The sequence below is a fragment of the Somniosus microcephalus genome, chromosome 8 (assembly GCF_052327205.1).
Source record: "Somniosus microcephalus isolate GS21.2 chromosome 8, FLI_Smic_1.0, whole genome shotgun sequence".
NCBI classification, from domain to species: domain Eukaryota; kingdom Metazoa; phylum Chordata; class Chondrichthyes; order Squaliformes; family Somniosidae; genus Somniosus; species Somniosus microcephalus.
Window position 1 is genome coordinate 245714873 of NC_140994.1, and position 22417 is coordinate 245737289.

General features: G+C 44.2%; 1 protein-coding gene across 2 annotated transcripts in view; it reads right to left on the reverse strand.

The window, feature by feature from the left end:
* The window catches only part of LOC147114251 (uncharacterized), a 39120-nt gene extending 17608 nt beyond the window's left edge, over positions 1-21512 (reverse strand). Inside the window, exons 1-5 of one of the 2 annotated variants that reach the window (XM_085995946.1) lie at positions 21410-21512; positions 19653-19994; positions 15896-16165; positions 3720-4073; positions 3364-3641 (exon numbers count right to left, since the gene is read on the reverse strand). In XM_085995946.1, the coding sequence (XP_085852072.1) occupies positions 3364-3641; positions 3720-4073; positions 15896-16165; positions 19653-19994; positions 21410-21497 (1332 nt within the window). In that variant the 5' untranslated portion in view covers positions 21498-21512. Of the gene's footprint in view, positions 1-3363; positions 3642-3719; positions 4074-15895; positions 16166-19652; positions 20033-21409 lie in introns of those variants that run through there. The other variant, XM_085995945.1, reaches the window with a different exon arrangement.
* Positions 21513-22417: the final 905 nt, after the last annotated feature.

The window sequence follows — 22417 nt, forward strand, 5'->3', positions numbered from 1 at the left end:
AACGTACGCATTTAAAGGCATGTTATAGATGCAATGGAGATCACCTGGCAAGGGAATGCAGGTTTCTGGAGGAAAAGTGCCACAAGTGTGGGAAAAAAGGACATATAAAACATGCATGCAGAGCTAAAGCTACCGTGGAGGTTTACAAACCTAAAGGGGGAGAAAAGCAAAACCTTGGAAGAGAAGTGAAAAAACAGGGAGCACATCACATCAGTGGAGAAGCTGAGAAAGAAGATGATGGGTTCATAATGCATAGTATGGTAGAGGACATTCCTAAAGTGGATCCTATCACTTTGCAACTGATAGTAAATGAAACTAAGGTCAACTTTGAGGTGGATACTGGATGTGGCGTTACCATAATGAACAGGGAGGAATACTCAAAATTGTGGAACCGTGCAAAAGTTCCAGAGTTAAAGTCTTGCTCTATGAAGCTTAAAACCTATACCGGTGAACGAGTGGCAACATTGGGTACAGCTATTGTAACTGTGAAACAGAGGGACACCGTGGAACAGCTACCTGTAGTTGTAGTATCGGGTTCTGGACCAAACTTGTTAGGTCGGGGCTGGATACGAGAACTTAAATTAGATTGGGGAGCAATAAATCAACTAGAGGGAGGCAAACAGTTGTCTTTGCAAGACGTGTTGATTGAGCATGAGAACATGTTCAAGGAAGAACTTGGAACATTTAATGGCCCCCCAGCTAAGATTTATGTCGACAAGGAGGCACTGCCAAGATTTTTTAAACAACGACCTGTGCCTTATGCCATGAAACCGAAGGTAGAGGCTGAGCTTGATCATCTTTTGCGGGAGAACATTCTGGAACCCGTGAAATGTTCAGAATGGGCAGCTACAATTGTACCTGTTTTAAAACCGGACAATTCAGTAAGAATCTGTGGAGATTATAAATTGACTGTAAATAGGGTGTCTAAACTAGAACAGTATCCTATTCCTAAAACTGTGGATCTTTTTGCAAACCTGGCTGGAGGGAAGAAATTCACAAAGCTGGATATGAGTCATGCATACTTGCAGATTACGCTAGATGAGGAATCCAAGAAGTATGTAACCATAAACACACACAAGGGTTTGTTTACCTATAACCGCTTACCATTTGGTGTCTCATCTAGTCCAGCTATCTTCCAGAGGACTATCAAGAGTGTACTGCAAGGGATTCCACATGTTTCCATCTATCTGGATGATATTCTGGTGATGGGAAGAACCGACCAGGAGCATCTGAGCACTCTGAGAGAGGTACTACCAAGATTGGATAAGGCTGGGTTACGGCTCAAGAGAAGTAAGTGTACTTTCATGGGGAATGACGCCGTGTTCCTGGGACACAGAGTGGACGCCACAGGGCTCCATCCAATCAAGGAGAAGGTAAAAGCACTGCAGGAGGCACCAGATCCTACAAATGTGACTGAGTTAAAAGCTTACCTGGGACTGCTAAACTATTATAACAGGTTTTTGCCAAACTTGTCAACAGTGTTAGCACCTCTTCACAAACTACTGCGCAAGGAGACACAGTGGCAGTGGACAGAGGAACAGAGGGTTTCATTTGAACAATCCAAGAAACTGATGCTGCCCTCGGATGTGCTGGTTCACTACAATGCAGAGAAAGACATCATTCTCTCTTATGACGCTTCACCTTACGGGGTGGGGACAGTTCTTTCACACTGTATGGAAGATGGAACAGAAAGACCGATCGGGTTTATGTCTCAAACTCTGACCCCAGCGGAAAAAAACTATTCCCAGTTGGATAAAGAGGGATTAGCAGTAATGTTTGGGTTACAGAAGTTTCATAAGTATATATATGGCAGGAAATTCAACATATGCACAGATCATAAACCTCTTCTATCTCTTTTTAATGAGATGAAAGCAGTACCACAGTTGGTGTCACCCCGAATCCAGAGATGGGCAGTGACGTTGAGGGCATATGAGTATGTCATCGTTTACAAAGCGGGCAAGTACCATGGGAACGCAGATGCCTTGAGCCGCCTTCCACTACCAGGTACACCTATCCGTGCAGCTCCAGAGGACAGAGTTTTGATGTTGGAGGACAAGTTGGTCCCCAGTTATCCAAATGCATTGGTGGTCCCACCACCACGAACAGAGACAGTTATACCTGGACCCATTAATCAAGAGGAAACCATCGTAGCAGAGTCAGATACTCTGAGTACTGCTCAACAGCAGCAGGTGGCTCTACCACAACCAAGCAGGGAGTTGACTGTAAGACATTCAACAAGGACTCACAAGCTGCCAGAGGGATTGATCACGACCTGCTAGATTCATTCAGGATGGACTATCGTTAAAGGAGTTTCCTTATGGACTTTTTAAGAATGTTGTTAAGAATTGTTGTAACTTAAGAGGGGGTATATAGTAATCTCGGATGTAATGCTTAAGTTATCCACTAGATGGAGACAAATTAAAGGGTTCATTTACCAGTGTTTTAAGGTAAGCCCTGCTACACAAGTAGTTAGGTAATGGGGCCTTGTGGGTATGACATCATAAGATCCTCCATGTTTGCATCGTGCAATAAGAAATACCAGTGCATGCCTGTGTAAGAGCTCTGTTCTCTCCTTATTCTGTGTAATTAAAAGTAAAGTTTTGAGTTCCTGAAGTCTCACATATCGTAGTTATTTGGACCTTACCATTCGGATATAACAGTTTTCTGGCCATTTCTTGAGCCGCCTCCAATGGTCCTGTTCAGCACCACTGGTTCATCCATTCAAAACCTGGTACAGTGAGCTGGAGCTGGCATGGCATAAGCTCCGCCCATCTGTACAGCAATTTCAATCGAGGTCCTCCAGTTGGCGTTAGGACCCAGAATTGAATGTTCAAGACACCTAAAGCCTGTTTCAGGAGGCCACCCAGAGCCTCGAGTTTCCTGTTCTTGCGCTCAGAATGCACGAGCCCTCAGTTAGAATGAGAGTGATGAGGCATCAATGTTTCCAGGACCAGCTGAGACAGGCAGAGAAGAAGAGTTTCTCTGAGCCTGAAGAGTGGGGAGTTTCAATTGCAATGTTTGCAGCTGGGATTTTTGTTGTGATTTATTTAGGCATTCTGGCTCAGCATTCTGATTGATTTTGGGTCAAAAAAATGGAAACGGCTCCATTTTGTTATCAAATATAAATACTTGCCCTAACTCAGTGAGTTTACCAAAAGTGTAGTTGAGACATAGAGACCAAGAAAGTTCCAAGCTCGATCCCAGCCTGTGCTGAGTTATCTCAGGGTAGATTTTCTGAGGCTCTGCCCCACTGTAGAGCTTCACACACAGGATATAAAGGAGGGGCTACTTCTGGAAACAAGAACAATCAGTGACCAGAATTTTCTATCGAGATTATAAATATAATAAAGAGCAAACCCTGAGTCACTTACCACTGGGCTCCAGATAGTACGGGACTAAAACCTGGGGCCTGTTTTGATAAAACAAAGCACATATCCAGGTCCCTCTGTCTCTGTCAGCTTTCTGAATAATCAGTCTCAATGATTTCTCTTCCCAATTCCATCCATTCCATGTTTTTTCTCCAACAGTTTTGCCATCACTACTGATCCAAACAAGTCTCATTGATTCAATGACATCAGAGACAGAGCAGGTCAGGGTAACGGTGTCTCCCTCAGTCACTGCATCAGATGGTTCAGCTGTGACTGTGTAAACAAGAAAATCATTTAGATTTTAAACAATAACTTGATCACTGAAAACAACAACAACATTCTGCCTCCTACCTTTAACTGTGATTAGTTTAATGGTCACCATTTTATACGATCTCAGAGAACATGTGTAAACTCCTGCATCTTCAAACAGCACAGGGACAATCCTCACACTGAACTTCTTGCCATTAAAATTTGTCTCTGTGGGCACCAGTCGACTCCCAAAGTAGGACCTGTTTACATTGATGAGCTGAGATTTCGAAGCAGATGCTACTTCTTGCTCTTGATTTTGAAGATGATGTGACCTCCAGGTCCATGCAGCATGAGTGTAAGAATGAATATAATTATCATAACAACCATAGCAAATCAGGGAGAGTCCACTCTGATCTGTGCCTGATCGATAAAGTATGTAACTCTTCCCATATAAATCTGGAATAGAGAGACAGAGAACAAAGTGTTAGAATTTTCTGGTTGCTGAGGTACAGATAAAACCAGAATAATTACTGACCACAATTATAAAAAACTATTTTACGTTTGATCACCATAACTTCATTTGAACAAGTTCTTGACAAAGCTATGATCCACGCGTGGTGGCACATAGCACGGCATCATTGGAGGCATCCTCCCCGGATTAAAGGGGAGGGGCCTAGCGCTGTGCGGACTGGGGCCCTGCCGGACCACCGGGGATCGGGGTGCTGTGGAAACAGCCCGGCACTCAAGCGGAGTGCTGGGCTAAGCGATTGTGACTGGTACCCCGCATAGAAATGTGAAAGGTGGGCAGGTGCTGGCAGTCGGCCAAAATAAGTACGGTTTCAACAGAGTGATGCGAGTTGGGTAAGTCGGAGTTAGGTGAGGAGTGGAAGGAGGAGCTCCCTTGCTTCACCTTTGTTTTTCCTAACTTTTCACCCTGTAGGAAGAGGCCGGTGTTGGGCGAAGCAGGAGAGTACAATGTGTATTTAAACTTACTTTAGCGGGCTATTTTTCAAAGGCCGGTCAATCTCGCAGACCAACGGCGGCATTCCAGAGCCACGCCACAATTCAAAAACTGACGCGGGCAAGAGGAAGCAGCTGATTGGTTGAGTACGGCCAGTTGAGCATTTATACAACTCTATAGTTTGACAGTTAAGTGTAATAGTTTATAAAGTTTAGAAGGTCTTAATTTTTGTTGTTACAATTTCTAAGGTCTCTGTTGTGTAGCGGGGAGTGCTAGTAAACAAGCGCACTTGAGTATATCATTTAATTATAGTGTAATTAGTGGCATTGATTTGATTTAATTTAATTTAAATTAATTAAAGGGTAAGTCAAGGCAGCACAGCTCGGCCACATGGCATGCTCCTCCTGCACTATGTGGGAAATCAGGGATACTTCCTGTGTACCTGACGAGCATGTGTGCGGGAAGTGTATCCAGCTGCATCGACTGGCAGACCGCATTGCGGCGCTGGAGCAGTGAATGGAGCATTCGTGATGCTGAGGACATTGTGGATATCATGTTTAATCAGTTGGCTGCACAGGCAGGAAGGGAATGGGTTTCCACCAGGTAAAGTAGTAGGCACAGGCAGGTAGTGCAGGGGTCCCCTGTGGCCATCCCCCTCTCAAACAGATATACCATTTTGGATATTGTTGAGGGAGATGGCTTATCGGGGGAAGGCAGCAGCAGCCAAATTCCTGGCACCATGGGTGGTTCTGCTGCACAGGACAGGAGGAAAAAGAATGGGAGAGCTATAGTGATAGGGGATTCTATTGTAAGCGGAATAGATCGGCGTTTCTGCTGCCACAAACAATACTCCAGGATGGTATGTTGCCTCCCTGGTACAAGGGTCAAGGATGTCTTGGAGTGGCTGCAGGGCATTCTGGAGGGGGAGGGTGAACAGCCAGTTGTCGTGGTGCATATAGGTACCAACAATGTAGGTAAAAAAACGGGATGAGATCCTAAAAGCTGAATATAGGGAGTTAGGACGTAAATTAAAAAATAGGACCTCAAAAGTAGTAATCTCAGGATTGCTACCAGTGCCATGTGCTAGACAAAGTAGAAATAGAAGGATATTTCAGATGAATACGTGGCTAGAGGAATGGTGCAAGAGGGAGGGATTCAAATTACTGGGACATTGGAACCGGTTCTGGGGGAGGTGGGACCAGTACAAACTGGATGGTTTGCACCTGGGCAGGACCAGGACCGATGTCCTAGGGGGAATGTTTGCTAGTGCTGTTGGGGAGGGTTTAAACTAAAATGGCATGTGGGTGGGAACCTGTGCAGGGAGACAGAGGAAAGGGAAGCAAGGAGAGAAGCAAAAGACAGGAAGGAGAAAAGCAAAAGTGGCAGTCAGAGACATCAAGGGTGCAAATCAAACATGGCCGCAGTAAGTAATAATTCTAAAAGGTCTAAGAGTGTTAAAAAAACAAGCCTGAAGGCTTTGTGACTTAATGCGAGGAGCATTCATAATAATGTGGATGAATTAGCTGTGCAAATAGATGTAAACAGATATGATATAATTGAGATTATGGAGACATGGCTCCAGGGTGACCAAGGCTGGGAATTCAACATCCAAGGGTATTTAATATTCAGGAAAGACAAGCAAAAAGGGAAAGGAGGTGGGTTAGCATTGCAGGTTAAAGAGGAGATTAACACAATAGTAAGGAAGGATATTAGCTCTGATGATGTGGAATCTGTATGGGTAGAGCTGAGAAATACCAAGGGGCAGAAAACATTAGTGGGAGTTGTATATAGACCCCAAAGCTGTAATGCTGAGGTTGGGGAAGGCATTAAATGGGAAATTAGAGATGCGTACAATAAGGATACAGCAGTTATCATGGGTGACTTTAATTTACATATATATTGGGCTAACCAAATTAGTAACAATACTGTGGAGGAGGAATTCCTAGAGTGTATACGGGATGGTTTCCTGGGCCAATATGTCGAGGAACCAACTAGCGATCAGGCCTGGGTATTATGTAATGAGAAAGGCTTAATTAGTAATCTTGTGCGAGGCCCCTTGGGGCAGAGCGATCATAATATGATAGAGTTCTTCATTAAGATGGAGAGTGAAGTATTTGACTCAGAGACTAGGGTCCTGAATTTCAATAAAGGAAACTACGATGGTATGAGGCCCGAGTTGGCTAGGATGGATTGGGGAACGTTACTTAAGGAGTTGATGGTGGATAGACAATGGAAAACATTTAAAGATCGCATGGATGAACTACAGAAATTGTTCATCCCTGTTTGTCATAAAAATAAATCAAAAAAGGTGACTATACCATGGCTAACAAGGGAAATTAGGGATAGCATAACAACCAAGGAGAGGACATATAAATTGGCCAGAAGAAGCAGCAAACCTAAGGATTGGGAGCAGTTTAGGACTCAGCAAAGGAGGACAAAGGGATTAATTAAGAGGGGGAAAAGAGAGTTTGAGAGTAAGCTTGCAGGGAACGTAAAAACTGACAGTAAAAGCTTCTATAGATATGAGAGAAAAAAATTGGTAAAGTCAAGCATAGGTCCCTTGCAGTCAGAATCAGGGGAAATTATAATGGGGAACAAAAAAATGGCAGACCAATTAAATACATACTTTGGTTCTGTCTTCACAAAGGAGGACACAAATAACCTCCCAGAGATGTCGGGGAACATAGGGTCCAATGAGAGGGAGGAACTGAATGAAATCAGAATTTGTAGGAAAATGGTGTTAGGGAAATTGATGGGATTGAAGGCTGAGAATTCCCCAAGGCCTGATAATCTACATTCTAGGCTACTTAAGGAAGTGGCCCTAGAAATAATAGATGCATTGCTGGTCATCTTCCACAATTCTATGTAATCTGGAACAGTTCCCATGGATTGGAGGGTAGCTAATGTAACCCCACTATTCAAAAAATGTGGTAGAGGGAAAGCGGGGAATTATAGACTGGTAAGCCTGACATCGGGAGATGTAATAGCAGAGCACTTGGAAAACAGTGACAGAATCGGACAAAGTCAACATGGATTTACAAAAGGTAAATCATGCTTGACTAATCTAGTGGAATTTTTTGAGGATGTAACTTGTCGAATAGATAAGGGCAAACCAGTGGATGTGGTGTATTTGGACTTTCAGAAGGCTTTCGATAAGGTCCCGCATAAGAGATTAGCGTGCAATGTTAAAGGACATGGGATTGGGGTAAGATACTGACTTAGATAGAGAGCTGGTTTCCGAGTGGCAGGAAGTGACCAGTGGTGTACCACAGGGATCGGTGCTAGGACCCCAGATATTCACAATATATATTAATGATCTAGACGAGGGAACTAGATGTAATATCTCCAAGTTTGCAGATGTCACAATGCTGGGTGGGCGTGTGTGCTGTGAGGAGGATGCAGAGAGACTCCAGTATGATTTGGACAGGTTGGCTGATTGGGCAGATCCATGGCAGATGCAGTATAATGTGGATAAATGTGAGGTTATACATTTTGGTGGCAAAAACAGGAAGGCAGATTATTATCTGAACGGCAATAGGTTGGGAGAAGGGGAAGTGCAACGAGACCTGGGTGTCCTTGTGCACCAGTCGCTGAAGGTAAGCATGCAGGTGCAGCAGGCGGTTAAGAAGGCAAATGGTATGCTGGCCTTCATAGCGAGAGGATTCCAGTACAGGAGCAAGGATGTCTTGCTGCAGTTGTACAGGGCCTTGGTGAGACCACACCTTGAGTATTGTGTGCAGTTTTGGTCGCCTTATCTGTGGAAGGATGTTCTTGCCATGGAGGGAGTGCAGCGAAGATTCACCAGACTGATACCTGGGAAGGCAGGAATGACATATGAAGAGAGATTGGGTCGATTGGGCTTGTATTTGCTAGAGTTTAGAAGAATGAGAGAGGATCTCACTGAACTTATAAAATTCTAGCAGAACTAGACAGACTTGATGCAGGAAGGATGTTCCCGATGGCGGGGGAGTCCAGAACCAGGGGCCACAGTCTAAGGATAAGGGCTAAGCCATTTAGGACTGAGATGAGGAGGAATTTCTTCACCCAGAGAATGGTGAACCTGTGAAATTCTCTACCACAGCAGGCCATTGAGGCCAATTCATTAAATATATTCAAGAAGGAGTTAGATATATTTCTTAAAGCTAAAGAGATCAAGGGATATGGGGAGAAAGCAGGGACAGGATACTGAATTTGGATGATCAGCCATGATTTCACATAAATGGCGGAACAGGCTCGAGGGGCCGAATGGCCTACTCCTGCTCCTATCTTCTATGTTGCTATGTTTCTATATAAATGGTTGCCTGACACCTTTCCTTTAAGTAACGCTGCCGCATGTTACCGCCGTTACAAAACCGCCCCCGATCCTGTCGTTCCCATCGCCTGGTGATAGTTCAGGGGGCGCAAACAGGGTGCTGCGCACAGTGATGACATCATCATCGCTGGCGCAGCAGACCGTGGCGCTACCAGCTACCACCACCGCTACACACCCGCTGAATTTCGTGGGAGGCATTAGTGGCGCCGCACCCAGGCGTTAGGACGTTTGCACCACATTAGCGTCCCCGGAGGCACAAAGCAACACAATTTCTCCCCCATAATTTTTTCTTTCTTCAAGATACTTTGTTACTCAAAGTATTCACTGTTTTTGTTTTATATTCCGCTACCACTTATAAAAAAACTTGCTTCAATTCAGATAATCTACCCTCTGATATTGAACCGCCTCATTTACCTTGACAATTCTCGTCTCTGTAGAGCGAAAGAAACAAGAAAAGCAAATATCGGTTGTAGCCTTGTTCCTCTGCCCCGCTTGCCTCTCGACAGCTTGTTCCCCATTCAGTTACCTGTACAGAACCAGGCCACATTAAAACCATCCGCCCTTCCTCCACTCACAATCTTTTGATCTCAGATGTTGACAATCGCAGAGCACCATAACTGCTGGTACATTTCTTGTAATACCAATGATGTTCAACCAAAGTCAGCCAGTGTTGTACCCGAGGTGTGTGTTTTAGACGAGCACTGAGTAGATATTCATGGCTAGACTTTAATGCTGTGCCCTTGCAGTGAGTAAAGTGAACCATATTTAGAAAAGAATTGTCTCTGTGTTTTGGTAACTGATGAGCTTTGTGAGAATGTTGTTGTCAACCTTCAACTCTTTCGCTATTTATTGTCAGATCCATCCAGACCTGGTTGTTGATATTTGCCCACTGTATTGCAATGTTATATTTACACCAAAGTTCCAAAGAGAAAACAAGGTCCCAGTCTGTAGTAAAAGCATATGCTGTCTCTGTGCTCCCTGTCCTTTGTGTGTAACAGTGTTATTTCAGTAACTATTTAATATCTACTGTAAGGTAGTTCTAGCCTTACCCTGATCCACATCAATAGTTTTGATGCTATTTTAATAACAGAGTCTTTTTTCTGGACTTCACACAAATGCAAATTCTTATCTTCGACTCCAATGTACCGCTCTCAGTTGTCATCATTTCCATCCTTCCCTCTCCGTTCATGGCCATTGATTCCCTGCCCTTCCCTCTTCCCTCAGTCCTGCTCCCAGCTGAATGCTAATTTAAAGCCTAAAGCATGCTGTGAAGGATTAAGCCATAGTTCAGAAAAATACACCATCCTATGAAAATTCTGACATTATTAAAACATGAGAAACTGGGTGTAAAAATCTAAAACACCTCAGAGACACAAGCTGTAAACAAAAATACAGGCTTCTGAGATAAAGATCAGTTGTTAACAAAGTTGTAAAAACCACAAGCTTTTGAAATGGGAATGGGTTATTGACCAATAAACAATGGCACTATTGAAATAGCAGTTTGGCGCTTCCATAAGGTCTGGAGTTTGGGGGAAACACAATGGAATGGCCCAAGTAAAGTGTTAAAAACCAACATGTTGAACAGAAACACAGGAACATTAAAAGAGGCATGTGCCTTTCAAAAAATGACATCAAGTAAAAGAAACACCTGCTGGTCAAATAGTTTTTATGTTAAGCTTGAAATATGGAGTCCCGAAGTCTGATATGCAACCAATTGAGATAGCTAGAAATTCATGAAACACCCTGGTTAAAGTGGTTTTAATTTCCATATTGTAAATATGATACCTCTGTATCTCTGTATTGAACTTGGAGTAGTTAGGAGTCAAGACGTCTACTAAAACCAGTTAAGCCAATATTAAGATAGCAAAATACTGCAGATGCTGGAAATCTGAAGTAACAACAGAAAATGCTGGAAAAACTCAGCAGGCCAGGCAACATCCGTGGAGAGAAATTAGAGTGACGTTTTGGGTCTAACCCTTTTTCAAACTGGAAAGGAAATAAAATAGATCGAAGGCAGGGCTGCGATAGAACAAAAGAAGTAAAAGAAGTAAAAGAGACATTAAGAGGTATTCAAAACCAGACGAGATGGTAATAGGACAGTGGAGACAAAAGACGGCAAGATTAGGTGCGAAGTGTACTGGCAGGATGGGAGACAGCTACCGTGTGGGAGAGAGAAAAAAAAGGAAAGGGGGGGGTGGGAGAAGGGAAGATCCAAAACAAAGAGGTGGAAAAAATATATAAGTAAAAATGTTTACATGTTAAAAAGGATTAAAATATCTCCAAGATATTCATCGTTCCTCGAACTACTGCTCTCGCCGCATCCTGAGATCCACGCTCAACGCCATGCGGCGCCACATGAACACTCTTGACTTCTCTCTTCAGCAACACCGGCGCACTCTATCTCAAAGCTGTCCGGGTCCACAGTTCCATTTCATCCTTCGACTCATCCGACGCTTCAACAAAAAACTTTTTTTCTTCCTTTCCGATGTCAAGGATCGCTAGCTTCATCAACTCTTTGACACCAACGCCCCTCCGGAACCTTCTTCCCCTTCACTTTCCTCTGACTCCCCTTCTCCCAATCTCACCCCCTGCTGCGTTTTCACTATCCCCTCTGACCTTCCACTCTCTGACCCTGAACGATCAGTCCTCAGCAAAGGCCTGAGCTTCATCCCCTTGCGCCCCCACCTCAATTAATTTCGAGCTCGGCACGATGTTGAGCTCTTTTTCCGCCGCCTTCATCTCCGTGCCCACTTCTTTGGCCAGGAGTCTTCCCCCCACAAGACTGACCCTTTCTCCCGCTTGCAGAATTCCCATTCTACCTGGACCCCTCCCCCTGGCCTCTTACCCTCTCTAGATCTTTTCATCGCTAACTGCTGCCGTGACATCGGCTGTCTCCATTTCTCTGCCCCCCTCACTCACTCCAACCTACCTCCCTCTGAACTTGCAGCACTCCATTCTCTTAGATCCAACCCTGACATTGTCATTAAACCCGCTGACAAGGGTGGTGCTGTCGTTGATTGGCGAACTGACCTCTACCTAGCGGAAGCTGAACGCCAACTCTCTGACACCTCCTCCTACCTCCACCTGGACCATGACCCCACTACCGAACATCAAACCACCATTTCCAAGACTGTCACTGACCTCATCTCCTCTGGAGATCTTCCCCCCGCGGCCACCAACCTCACAGTTCCCCAACCCCGCACAGCCCGCTTCTATCTCCTTCCCAAGATCCACAAACAGGACTGCCTTGGTAGACCCATCGTTTCAGTCTGTTCTTGCCCCACGGAACTTATCTCTTCCTATCTCGACTCTATCTTTTCTCCCCTTGTCCACTCTCTTCCCACCTACATCCGCGACTCTTTGGACGCCCTCCACCACTTTAACATTTTCCAGTTTCCTGGCCACAACCGCTTCCTTTTCACCATGGACGTACAATCCCTCTACACCTCCATCCCCCACCAGGATGGCCTGAGGGCGCTCCGCTTCTTCCTTGAACAGAGGCCCGACCAGTCCCCATCCACCACCACCCTCCTCCGCCTGGCTGAACTTGTTCTCACATTGAACAACTTCTCTTTCAACTCCACTCATTTCCTCCAAATCAAAGGTGTTGCTATGGGTACCCGCATGGGTCCTAGCTATGCCTGCCTTTTCGTGGGATACGTGGAACACTCTTTGTTCCAGTCCTACTCAGGTCCCCTCCCTCACCTCTTTTTCCGATACATTGATGACTGTATCGGTGCCGTTTCCTGCTCTCGCCCTGAACTAAACAATTTCATTCACTTTTCCTCCAATTTCCACCCTTCCCTCACCTTCACATGGTCCATCTCTGACTCTTCCCTTCCCTTCCTCGACTTCTCCGTCTCCATCTCTGGAGATAGGTTATCCACCAATATTCAATACAAGCCCACTGACTCCCACAGCTACCTGGACTACACTTCCTCCCACCCCGCCTCCTGTAAGGACTCTATTCCATTCTCCCAGTTTCTCCGTCTCCGCCGTATCTGCTCTGACGATGCCACCTTCCACACCAGTGCTTCCGACATGTCTTCCTTTTTCCGCAACCGAGGATTCCCCTCTACCGTGGTTGACATGGCGCTCGACCGTGTCCGTTCTATCTCCCGCACTTCTGCCCTCACCCCTGCCCCTCCCTCCCGGAACCACGATAGGGTTCCCCTTGTCCTCACCTTTCACCCCACCAGCCTCCACATCCAATGGATCATCCTCCGCCATTTCCGTTACCTCCAAAGTGATCCCACCACCAAATGCATCTTCCCCTCCCCTCCCCTTTCAGCATTCCGTAGGGACCGCTCCCTCCGAGACACACGAGTCCACTCCTCTATCACCCCCAACAGCCCTTCCCCTTCACCTGGCACCTTCCCGTGCAAGCGCAGGAGATGTAACACCTGCCCCTATAACTCCCCCCTTCCCACTGTCCAGGGCCCCAAACACCCCTTCCAGGTGAAACAGCGATTTACTTGTACTTCTTGCAATCTAGTATACTGTATTCGCTGCTCACGATGTGGTCTCCTCTACATTGGGGAGACCACAGGCAGATTGGGTGACTGCTTTGCGGAACACCTCCGTTCAGTCCATAAGGCTGACCCCGAGCTTCTGGTCGCCTGTCATTTTAATTCACCGCTCCATTCCCACTCGGACCTCACCGTCCTTGGCCTCTTGCATTGTTCCACGGAAGCGCAACGTAAACTCGAGGAACAGCACCTCATCTTCCGATTAGGCACTTTACAGCCTTCCAGACTCAATATCGAGTTCAACAATTTCAGATCATAACCTCGGCCCCTATTACATTTTTACTAATATTTTTTTCCACCCCTTTGTTTTGAATCTTCCCTTCCCCCCCTTTCCTTTTTTTCTCTCTCCCACATGGCAGCTGTCTCCCATCCTGCCATTACACTTCACACCTAATCTTGCCGTCTTTTGTCTCCGCTGTCCTATTACCATCTCATCTGGTTTTGAATACCTCTTAATGTCTCTTTTACTTCTTTTACTTCTTTTTTTCTATCGCAGCCCTGCCTTCAATCTATTTTATTTCCTTTCCAGTTTGAAAAAGGGTTAGACCCGAAATGTCATTCTAATTTCTCTCCACGGATGTTGCCTGGCCTGCTGAGTTTTTCCAGCATTTTCTGTTGTTATTTAAGCCAATATTAAGAATTGAATGAAAGCATTTTATAAAAATGGCATCAAACAGAAACCATTGCTGTCATATTTTGTGATAACTATTGAACAGCTAAAGGTAGAGACAGAAGTCTGAGAATTGGCAGCTGAAATGACAGTAAGAATAGAAAGCATTCAACAGAGGCATCACTAAAGATAATGGGGCAGAAATTCCTCCCCAAACGCGTGAGTACGGAAGGGGTACTCACGCGTCTGGCCGGAGGAAATGCCGGTTTTCAGCATGCACAGCGCATGCGCTGAAAACCAGCATCTCCTCTCCTCTAACCCAAGAGGTGAAGAGGCTAGCACGTGTGCTGTAGGGGGCAGCGCGTGCGTCTTGGATTTCCTCTGTTTTGGGGGATTTGCGCATGTGTAAAGGCCTCCGGTCTTTACGCTTGTAAAAAGCACACGTAAGTATTTATTTTTACAGGTAAGTGGTGTTATAGTGCAATTTAGAATTTTTTTTCCCCACAGGTTTATTATTTTAAAGAATCTACAATAAGGTAAGTTTAGTTTTAGACCCTTTTTATTAAAAATTTATTTTTTTCAAAAAAAAAATTATTGTTTAAATTATTTTTTTTAACTTATTTATACTTAATTTAATGATTGGGATGTTTTTTTAAATTTTATTTAAAGTTTAAGTAGTGTTTTGAGGTGCAGTACTTCTCATGAGTTTGACAGTTCTTACTCTCAAACTTATGAATGAAGTTTCCCCTCCCCTGATTGGCTGAACAGTGCTCACCTGATCCCAGCCGGCACATCGCACTAACTACGCCGTTGGGTCAGGTTTGCACAGCGCGCCGACATCAGAACCTGGCCACTGAAAGGAAATCCACTGCGGGCCAGGTTTCAGATGTCGACGCGCAGGGTGAGCGCACATCGGGGGCTTGCACGCACGGCAAGCCCCCGACACCAAGTTCTGGGCCAATTAGCTTACATCAGCAGAAAACTTCAAAGGAGAAACCACGAACAAAGAATATAAAAATAAGAGCTTTTCAAACAGAAAGTCAGAAGTCGCTGAATGGGCCAAGCGATTCTCTCACTCTTCAGAGGCATCTCTGTAAGTTTTTAACTTTGAGTCTCGGGGATCAAAGAGTTACTTTTAATTTGATTTTGGTGGATGTTCTGGATTTAGAAATAAGTAAGAAATGTAGAAATGTAACAAAGTTAAGATTTGAAAATAAGGATCTCTGGGAAATAAGAAATGTAAGCTATTTGTTTTTGAACTGTAATGTTGCGATGGACTCACAGCTGTTAACTACATGTCGGTTCTTTAATAAATTTATATATTTTTAGAATTGTCTCAAATTAGTATTGCTGTATCAAACTCGCAAACTCAAATCTCTGTACATTCTTTCTGGGGGGTATTCCGGACCCTCATAATATCCGGAAGGTTACAGACTAGTTAAACTTATTAAAAGTGCTATCTGGAGGATGGTAATATCTTCAGGTCGCTCATTTCCTTTAGGGAGAGATAGTCTGGACATTTAGACCCATTTAAACGTCTTATAGAATTCAGCTATCTCTAACTTTAGTTGAAAGTGAACGTCTGGGGAATATGCCTGATCTGAGGAAGCCCAAAAAGGGCGAGGACTAGTAATTATCCCTTCAATGCAGCAGCTGGAATCACTTCAAATAGCAGCAGAACTCAGTTAGAAGTGGCATTGAGGGGCGAGAGGCCAGTTTTTTGTTCAATGCTGATTTGTGCACCAGGCCCCCACATGCTGACTGTAAGCATGAAGTGCTGATGGTTGACATGTCTGACTCCACTTTATATGTAACAGTTTTATATTAGTAACTCTTTAATATCTACTGTGAGGTAACTGCACTTACATTGGGTCACGTAAAAATCTGCTTTTCCTGTGAGAATAATGGATCCATTTTCCTGCACTTCACACGCGTACAACTCCTTATCCTCTACTGCAACATATTTGACTATCAGATAGACTGTGTTATTTAGTTGAATATGATCAGTGTTCCTCCTGTTCTGCTGAGATGAGTCTCTCTGTTTCCATTGAAGACTGGCTGTATCTGAGAGTTTGGAGATGGTACAGTTGAGTGTAACATCACTGCCCACCACAGCACGCTGTGGACTTGATTCAACTGTGAAAAACAGATCAATAAGATTTAGTGTAAGTAGTGACATGTACAATCCAACGATTAGGTTCTAACTGACCATAGGATGTGCCCATCATCAGCACTTGTACCTGCTGCATTAAAGAGTCAGGCCAGATTACACACAAGTGCATTTTAGCAGTAGAATAACACAGTGAGCCTGAAAATTCTCAGTCCTGCTCTGCCAACGTAAGTGAGCAGAGTGTGGCCGATGACCTTCACCCCTGACCCTGCTGGAGTATCCGGGGTCAGGTTAAGGTTACATGGTTTGGATGCCATTTGGGGAAGCCAACACCACAATGGACAGGTGATGGAATCTCACCAGAGGAGGGTTTGATGGGAATGTAACGCCCATATTATCGGTCATGGAGAAGGCTCCAGTCCCACTGTAAGGTTCGCAAAATTACACATTTTCCCCCAAAGGAAGAAAAGGAGAGATATTGGACTGTTTGAAGGAATATTGGGCCAATGGGATTTAAAATTAAAAACCCCAGGAAGGTTTGGCTGGTTTAAAAGGCATGTTCAGACTTGCGAAAGTCTGTGACACAGGGGAGGTGGGGTGGGACCCCCGAGTTTGGTTATTGGACAGTCTGGGAAAGTCCTGGGCCACCTTAGCCTTTACATAAAGACAATAAAACCTGTTTCCCGCCGAAACTCACAGACCCAAAGTACATGAATAAAGCAGTACATGCCCACAGCAACACAAAGGAAAAAAACATAGCCCAACAGGAAACAACAATCAAACAGCAGTCCAAAACCAATCAAAGAGATTTACAAACGTTTTGCATTTTTAAACTAGTTTCAAGGCAATCCCGAAACCAGTTAAAGGCTCGTTAAAGAGTAGATGGACTGTCCCCGAAGCTCATTAAAGTTAGATGGGCCATCCCCGAAGCTCGTTGAAGTTTTAAATCATATTGGCCCAGAAATTCAGGTCGGGGGCTTCCCGCGGGTGTAAGCCCCTGATCTGCACTTACCTAACGCGCCGGCCATTGAGCTCTGGGCTCCCGTGGAATTCCGATCCTGGGCCTGGTCCAGCTGCCGGCGCGCGGTGCTTGCATATCCCAGGGGCGCAGTTAGTTCGAAGTGTCCCCTGGGATCACGTGGGCCATGGGCAGCCAATCGGAGCAGGGAATGCTCCATTCATAAGTCTGACAGGAAGTGCTGTCAAGACTTATAAATACTACGGCCCCAAAATAGCACTAAATCTTCAAATAATTTTTTTTTAATCACATTTTTAAAATAAACTATAAATGACATGAAATAACTATTTTAAACAATAATTTAAACTTTTGAAAAAAGTAATTTTATCTTCTAACGGGGCTAAAAATAAACTTACCTTGTTTTAAAGTATTTAAAAATAATAAACCTGTGCAAAAAATGTTTTAATTTTAATTAATTCACCACTTACCTTGTAAAAAGCAGGCCTTACACCTGCTTTTTATATTTCTAAATTCTGCAGGCTTACCCTCCCAGGAAAACCTGTAAAAAAAACGAAGTTCGATGTGCACCCGCAGCCTCCCCCGCGCACGCGGTCGACATCTGAACCCCTTCGTTCAGAGGAACGGAAGTGCCGGTTTCCCGCGCATGCGCAGTGCATGCAGGAAACCGACACTTCCATCGGGCTTACGGGTGTGTACCCCATGCGTACTCACCCGTGGAGACCTGAAATTCTGGGCCATTAAAAATAATGAGCCCGCCAAATTTAACAAAGAAACCTGAGATTTGGCGGTCAGATAAGCCAGGCATCAAACCAGTATAATTGAGGTCTGCTTTTTCAGAGAAACAGTCAGTTCGTCATCAGACAGTCGGCTCGAGTCGGCGAGAGCACAGTACAGCTCAACGGATCATCATCAGGATCGGAGACTCGAAGAAACAGAAGAAAAAGGAAAGTCACGGCAACCAAAGGCCTAAAGAAACCAACAACTACCAATATTACCACCAACCAGGTAACATTGGGCCATCGCGACCAACAAGAAACCAACCACCGAAAACTCAAAAAACAAAAACTTGTTTCCACTCTACAGGCTAGTCTGACTTACCCCTGGGTAAGATTTTGACACAAAAGACCCTAACACTTACCCTAACCAAATAAAATGGGTTCTTACCCGATACATCCAACAGCGCGACTAACCGCATCAGCGGACCAACCCAAACTGAAGACCCAACGCAGGTGCAGTCTTCTACCATGTCCGGGGTATGGCAGGCCCCAACCGCCACAACTAAGGAGAACCCTGAAATCGCGAACCTCTACAATCTGTCAAGAAAGTCGTTTGGTGAGCATTTCCTGGTCCTCTGGATTTCAACCTAGTTAGGATAGTGGGGTTGGGAGGGTAAGGGATTTTTGTCTACTGTAATTCTCCCTCGTATATTCCGAGTGTTCCCCACCCTTTTAGAGTATAAGTTTTATTGTATTGTGTATTTTCCTGTCTCAAATTAAAGATCTGAATTTTTTTGACCAACCCAGGTGTCTGTTGCAAGTTCATTACAACCCCCAAATAAGTCCAAAGCCGAGAACAAAGAGGGCGTGGGAGCGATTCGAACCGCTCAAGGGAGTCAGAGGTGAAGCTGACTAAACAACCCACACACCACCCCTTACACCATCTGTTCTCAATGTGCCTCGCACTCTTCCGTGAGACCACCCAACACACGCACTGGGAGTCGGTGTACAAAATCCATGTCAAGTCATTACGCTATTTAAATTAGTGGGCTCCCAAAATGCTCCTGAGCAGGGCTCCAATCATTGAGCGTCCATGAGGAATGGCAATTCAGGAGAGGCTTGTTCTAAAAATGCCCACCCTGACTTTCAGTCCCACCAGCAACATGACAAGTAAGAATTAAGTCGTCAACATGGGGCTTTTGGGGGAATTTTTACATCCCAAAACACTAGGAGTGGGGGTGGGGGGGTCCGCTAGTGTACAGGAAACATGGAATTCCAGGGTTCCCCGCATGCTGTGGAGATTTAACTTCACAGCGTGCATCTTTCGTCATTGAAGTTTCCCAACCCGGAAGTTAGCCTGATCCGGAGAAGGCCGCAGGACCAGGTAGGTCCGATCCCTGAGCCCAGGGGTGTGTTTTTATGGGGGGGATGGGGGGGTGCGGTGGTCTGATGGTGGGGGAATCACTCCTTTTCCTCCTGGCCCAGAAGGAGTGCTGAGGCCTATCATTACAAGTGATCTATAGGTTTGGTAACATAATTCAGTTAATCTTTGTACCAATGTGCAGACCATAATACTCTCTGTGGGGTAGATTCCTCGGTTTGCTATTTCTGGTGAAATTTTCTAAATGTTTTTACTCATGTTGACCATTCCAGGAGAAACAATGAACAAAATCTTTCCCCTGGTTGTTTTAATGAGAGATGCTCTCTGCACTGGGTGATATAAACCTCACGTGATCCTGGCAATCTCTCATCGCTACACATGAAATTATTCACCGAGAATCATATCATTGAACCTTTTCTACACTTTGTCCCACTCACCTTTTATCCCAAATATTTCGTACTGTTTCAGGGTTTTATTACTTGGCTGTGTTTGAGACAAAATGAACGATCCCGCAAGTTTAAATGTGGGATTTTTAATTCTCAGATTAATTGTACCAGGATCCCATTCTATCATTCGGTACAAGTTGCTGTTTCCAAAGTGATCATTCCATTGTGCATCCCACCAGCTCGAATTCCCTTTGTGAAAAGTAACCAGCCGCTGGATTTCTTGCCCTGAGTGTGGTTTCCATTCCCAGACAACAGGGCCATTCCCAGGATTGTCTGGTCCTTTTAACAGAATGTCATCTTCGTTATCCAAAAAATAAATATGATTTGTGTTTCCTGTTAGAAAGAGGAACAATGTAAGCATTTTAATATCAAATCACAACTCCTTAATCCCATATTTGTAATTGTTTATATTGGAGTTCATTTATTTACAGTCACATTTTTATATTCAACTGATCACATTGTCTTCACTGTAATCACTATTACAGAGAAAAACAGAACAATTCCATTACACATTCAGCGTATTTATTACTAGCGTTATCAGAACATACATTATTACTACAAAAAATAATCAAAATAGAAAGAGAGGATGTGGTTAATTCCATGTTACAGAAAATAAAGGCTCCAAATCTCTTCGTGACTCCTGGTCTACAGGGGGCATTATCAGGGTGGGCAGGAGCTCGGGGAGACAAATTGGGGCAGGATACGGTTATGTCGGGTTTCCACCCCATTTGTCCTGTGACGGGGTTTCTCAAGGAAGGCGGAGATCAGGCGGATCCTGCATCCTCCCCTCTTGTCTGGAATGACTCCATGCACACTGTATTTACAATAAAGTTTAAAGTTTTGACACTAAACTAGAATTACATAGAATTTATAGAACAAAAATAGGCCCTTCAGCCCAACTGGTCTATGCTGGTGTTTATGATCCACATGTGTCTCCTCGCACCCTACTTCATCTAACCCTATCAACATATCCTTCTATTCATTTCTGCCTCATGTATTATCTAGCTTCCCCTTAAATGCATTTATGCTATGCACCTCAACTACTCCTTGTGGTAGCGAGTTCCACATTCTCACCACTCTCTGGGTAAAGATGTTTCTCCTGAATTCCTCCCGAAACATGAGCACAAAATCCAGGCTGACACTTCAATGCAGTACTGAGGGAATTCTGCACTGTCAGAGGTGCCATCTTTCTGATGAGAACTTAAACCGCGGCCCTGTCTGCTCTGTCAGAAAAGATCCCATGGCACTACTTTGAAGAAGAGCAGAGGAGTTATCCCTGGTGTCCTGACCAATATTAATCAACAGCACTAAAACAGATTACCTGGTCATTATCATATTGCTGTTTGTGGGAGCTTGCTGTGCCCAATTGGCTGCTGCATTTCCTACATTAAAACAGTGACTACACTTCAAAAAGTACTTCATTGGCTGTGAAGTGCTTTGGGACATGTAGTGGTCATGAAAGGCGCTATATAATTGCAAGTCTTGCTTTTCTTTTAGATGGATAGATAGATAGCGTAATTGATTGGGAAAAGAAGTTGTGGAACAATGAGAAGTATGATAACATTTTTCATTTTATTAAGTTGCTCCATTGTTTAATCTGAAAAGTGAACTTACACATCCTGTTTAAAGGAGCAGGGACATGAAAATAAAGAACTTACTTGCTTTCTGAATACTAGGTGTGTGAATTCATTAAACACTCTAATAAAGTAAAACAATATGACCGTGATTGGTGGAAATAAGGCACTTACTTTGTGTGAAAACAGACGGAAGTAGAAACACAAAAAAACTGAACATCAAACCAGCTGGCATTTTGCTGCAGAGAAATCGTAGCCTCATTTCACAGATTCCGTCTCTTTCCCTGTAAGAAATATACATATAGATATAGATATATATATAGCACCAGAAAGCCACCAGAAGGAAAACCGAGGCACATTTCCTCAATATGTTTAACACTTCAGAATGTGAAGAGAAAGAAATGAAATTAAAAACTTGCTAAATTATTTCCTTATGCTCACTTAGAATTGTAAAATGTATAATAAACGTCTTCAATAAAATTCTGCACCACCTCCTGTGATAGTTTTAATAAAAATTAATTCTTAATATTTTAAATGTGCAATTATTTTGTTCAAAATAATAAATGATGGACCATGTATGATCCACCTCTAATCCACCATCCACAGAGAATTTCCAACTGAAAGCAACATAATTGAAGTAGAAATAAAAAGTGAAATGTAATGACCTATTATAGGAAGAATGGACAAAAAGTACACTTGTAAAAGATTTTTCCACTAAAATTTTCTTATAAAACTGATCAGAAAATTTATGAATCTATATATATAAAGTGGCTCTTCGGTCTGTCCTGATGTCTGTCTGTCCGTTCTCTATACGTTTGAAAGTTACAGAGCGTACCGACGCGCGCGTCGACTCAAAAGAAAGCTTGCGATTCCGGACCAGTCATAGGCGTATTTACGTTTCGGCCGGACAAAAATCCCGCCCGCGGTATCCCAAAAACGTTCAGCGTTCCGCTCATTAGCATCTCATTAGCGACCGTGTGACGTCGAGGTCGACCAATCGGACGGCGGGTTCCTGGCGCGTGCCGTCCTACAGTTGAGTGTCGAGTGACTCGACGATTGACCAATCCTACGCTTCGGTGACCTGACCGGTCGACCAATCGTGTGTGGGCGGGCCTTATCCTTCTGAACCGAGGTGAGTGGCCGCCATCTTGATTTTCCACGATTTTTCCCCCACACTTTCTG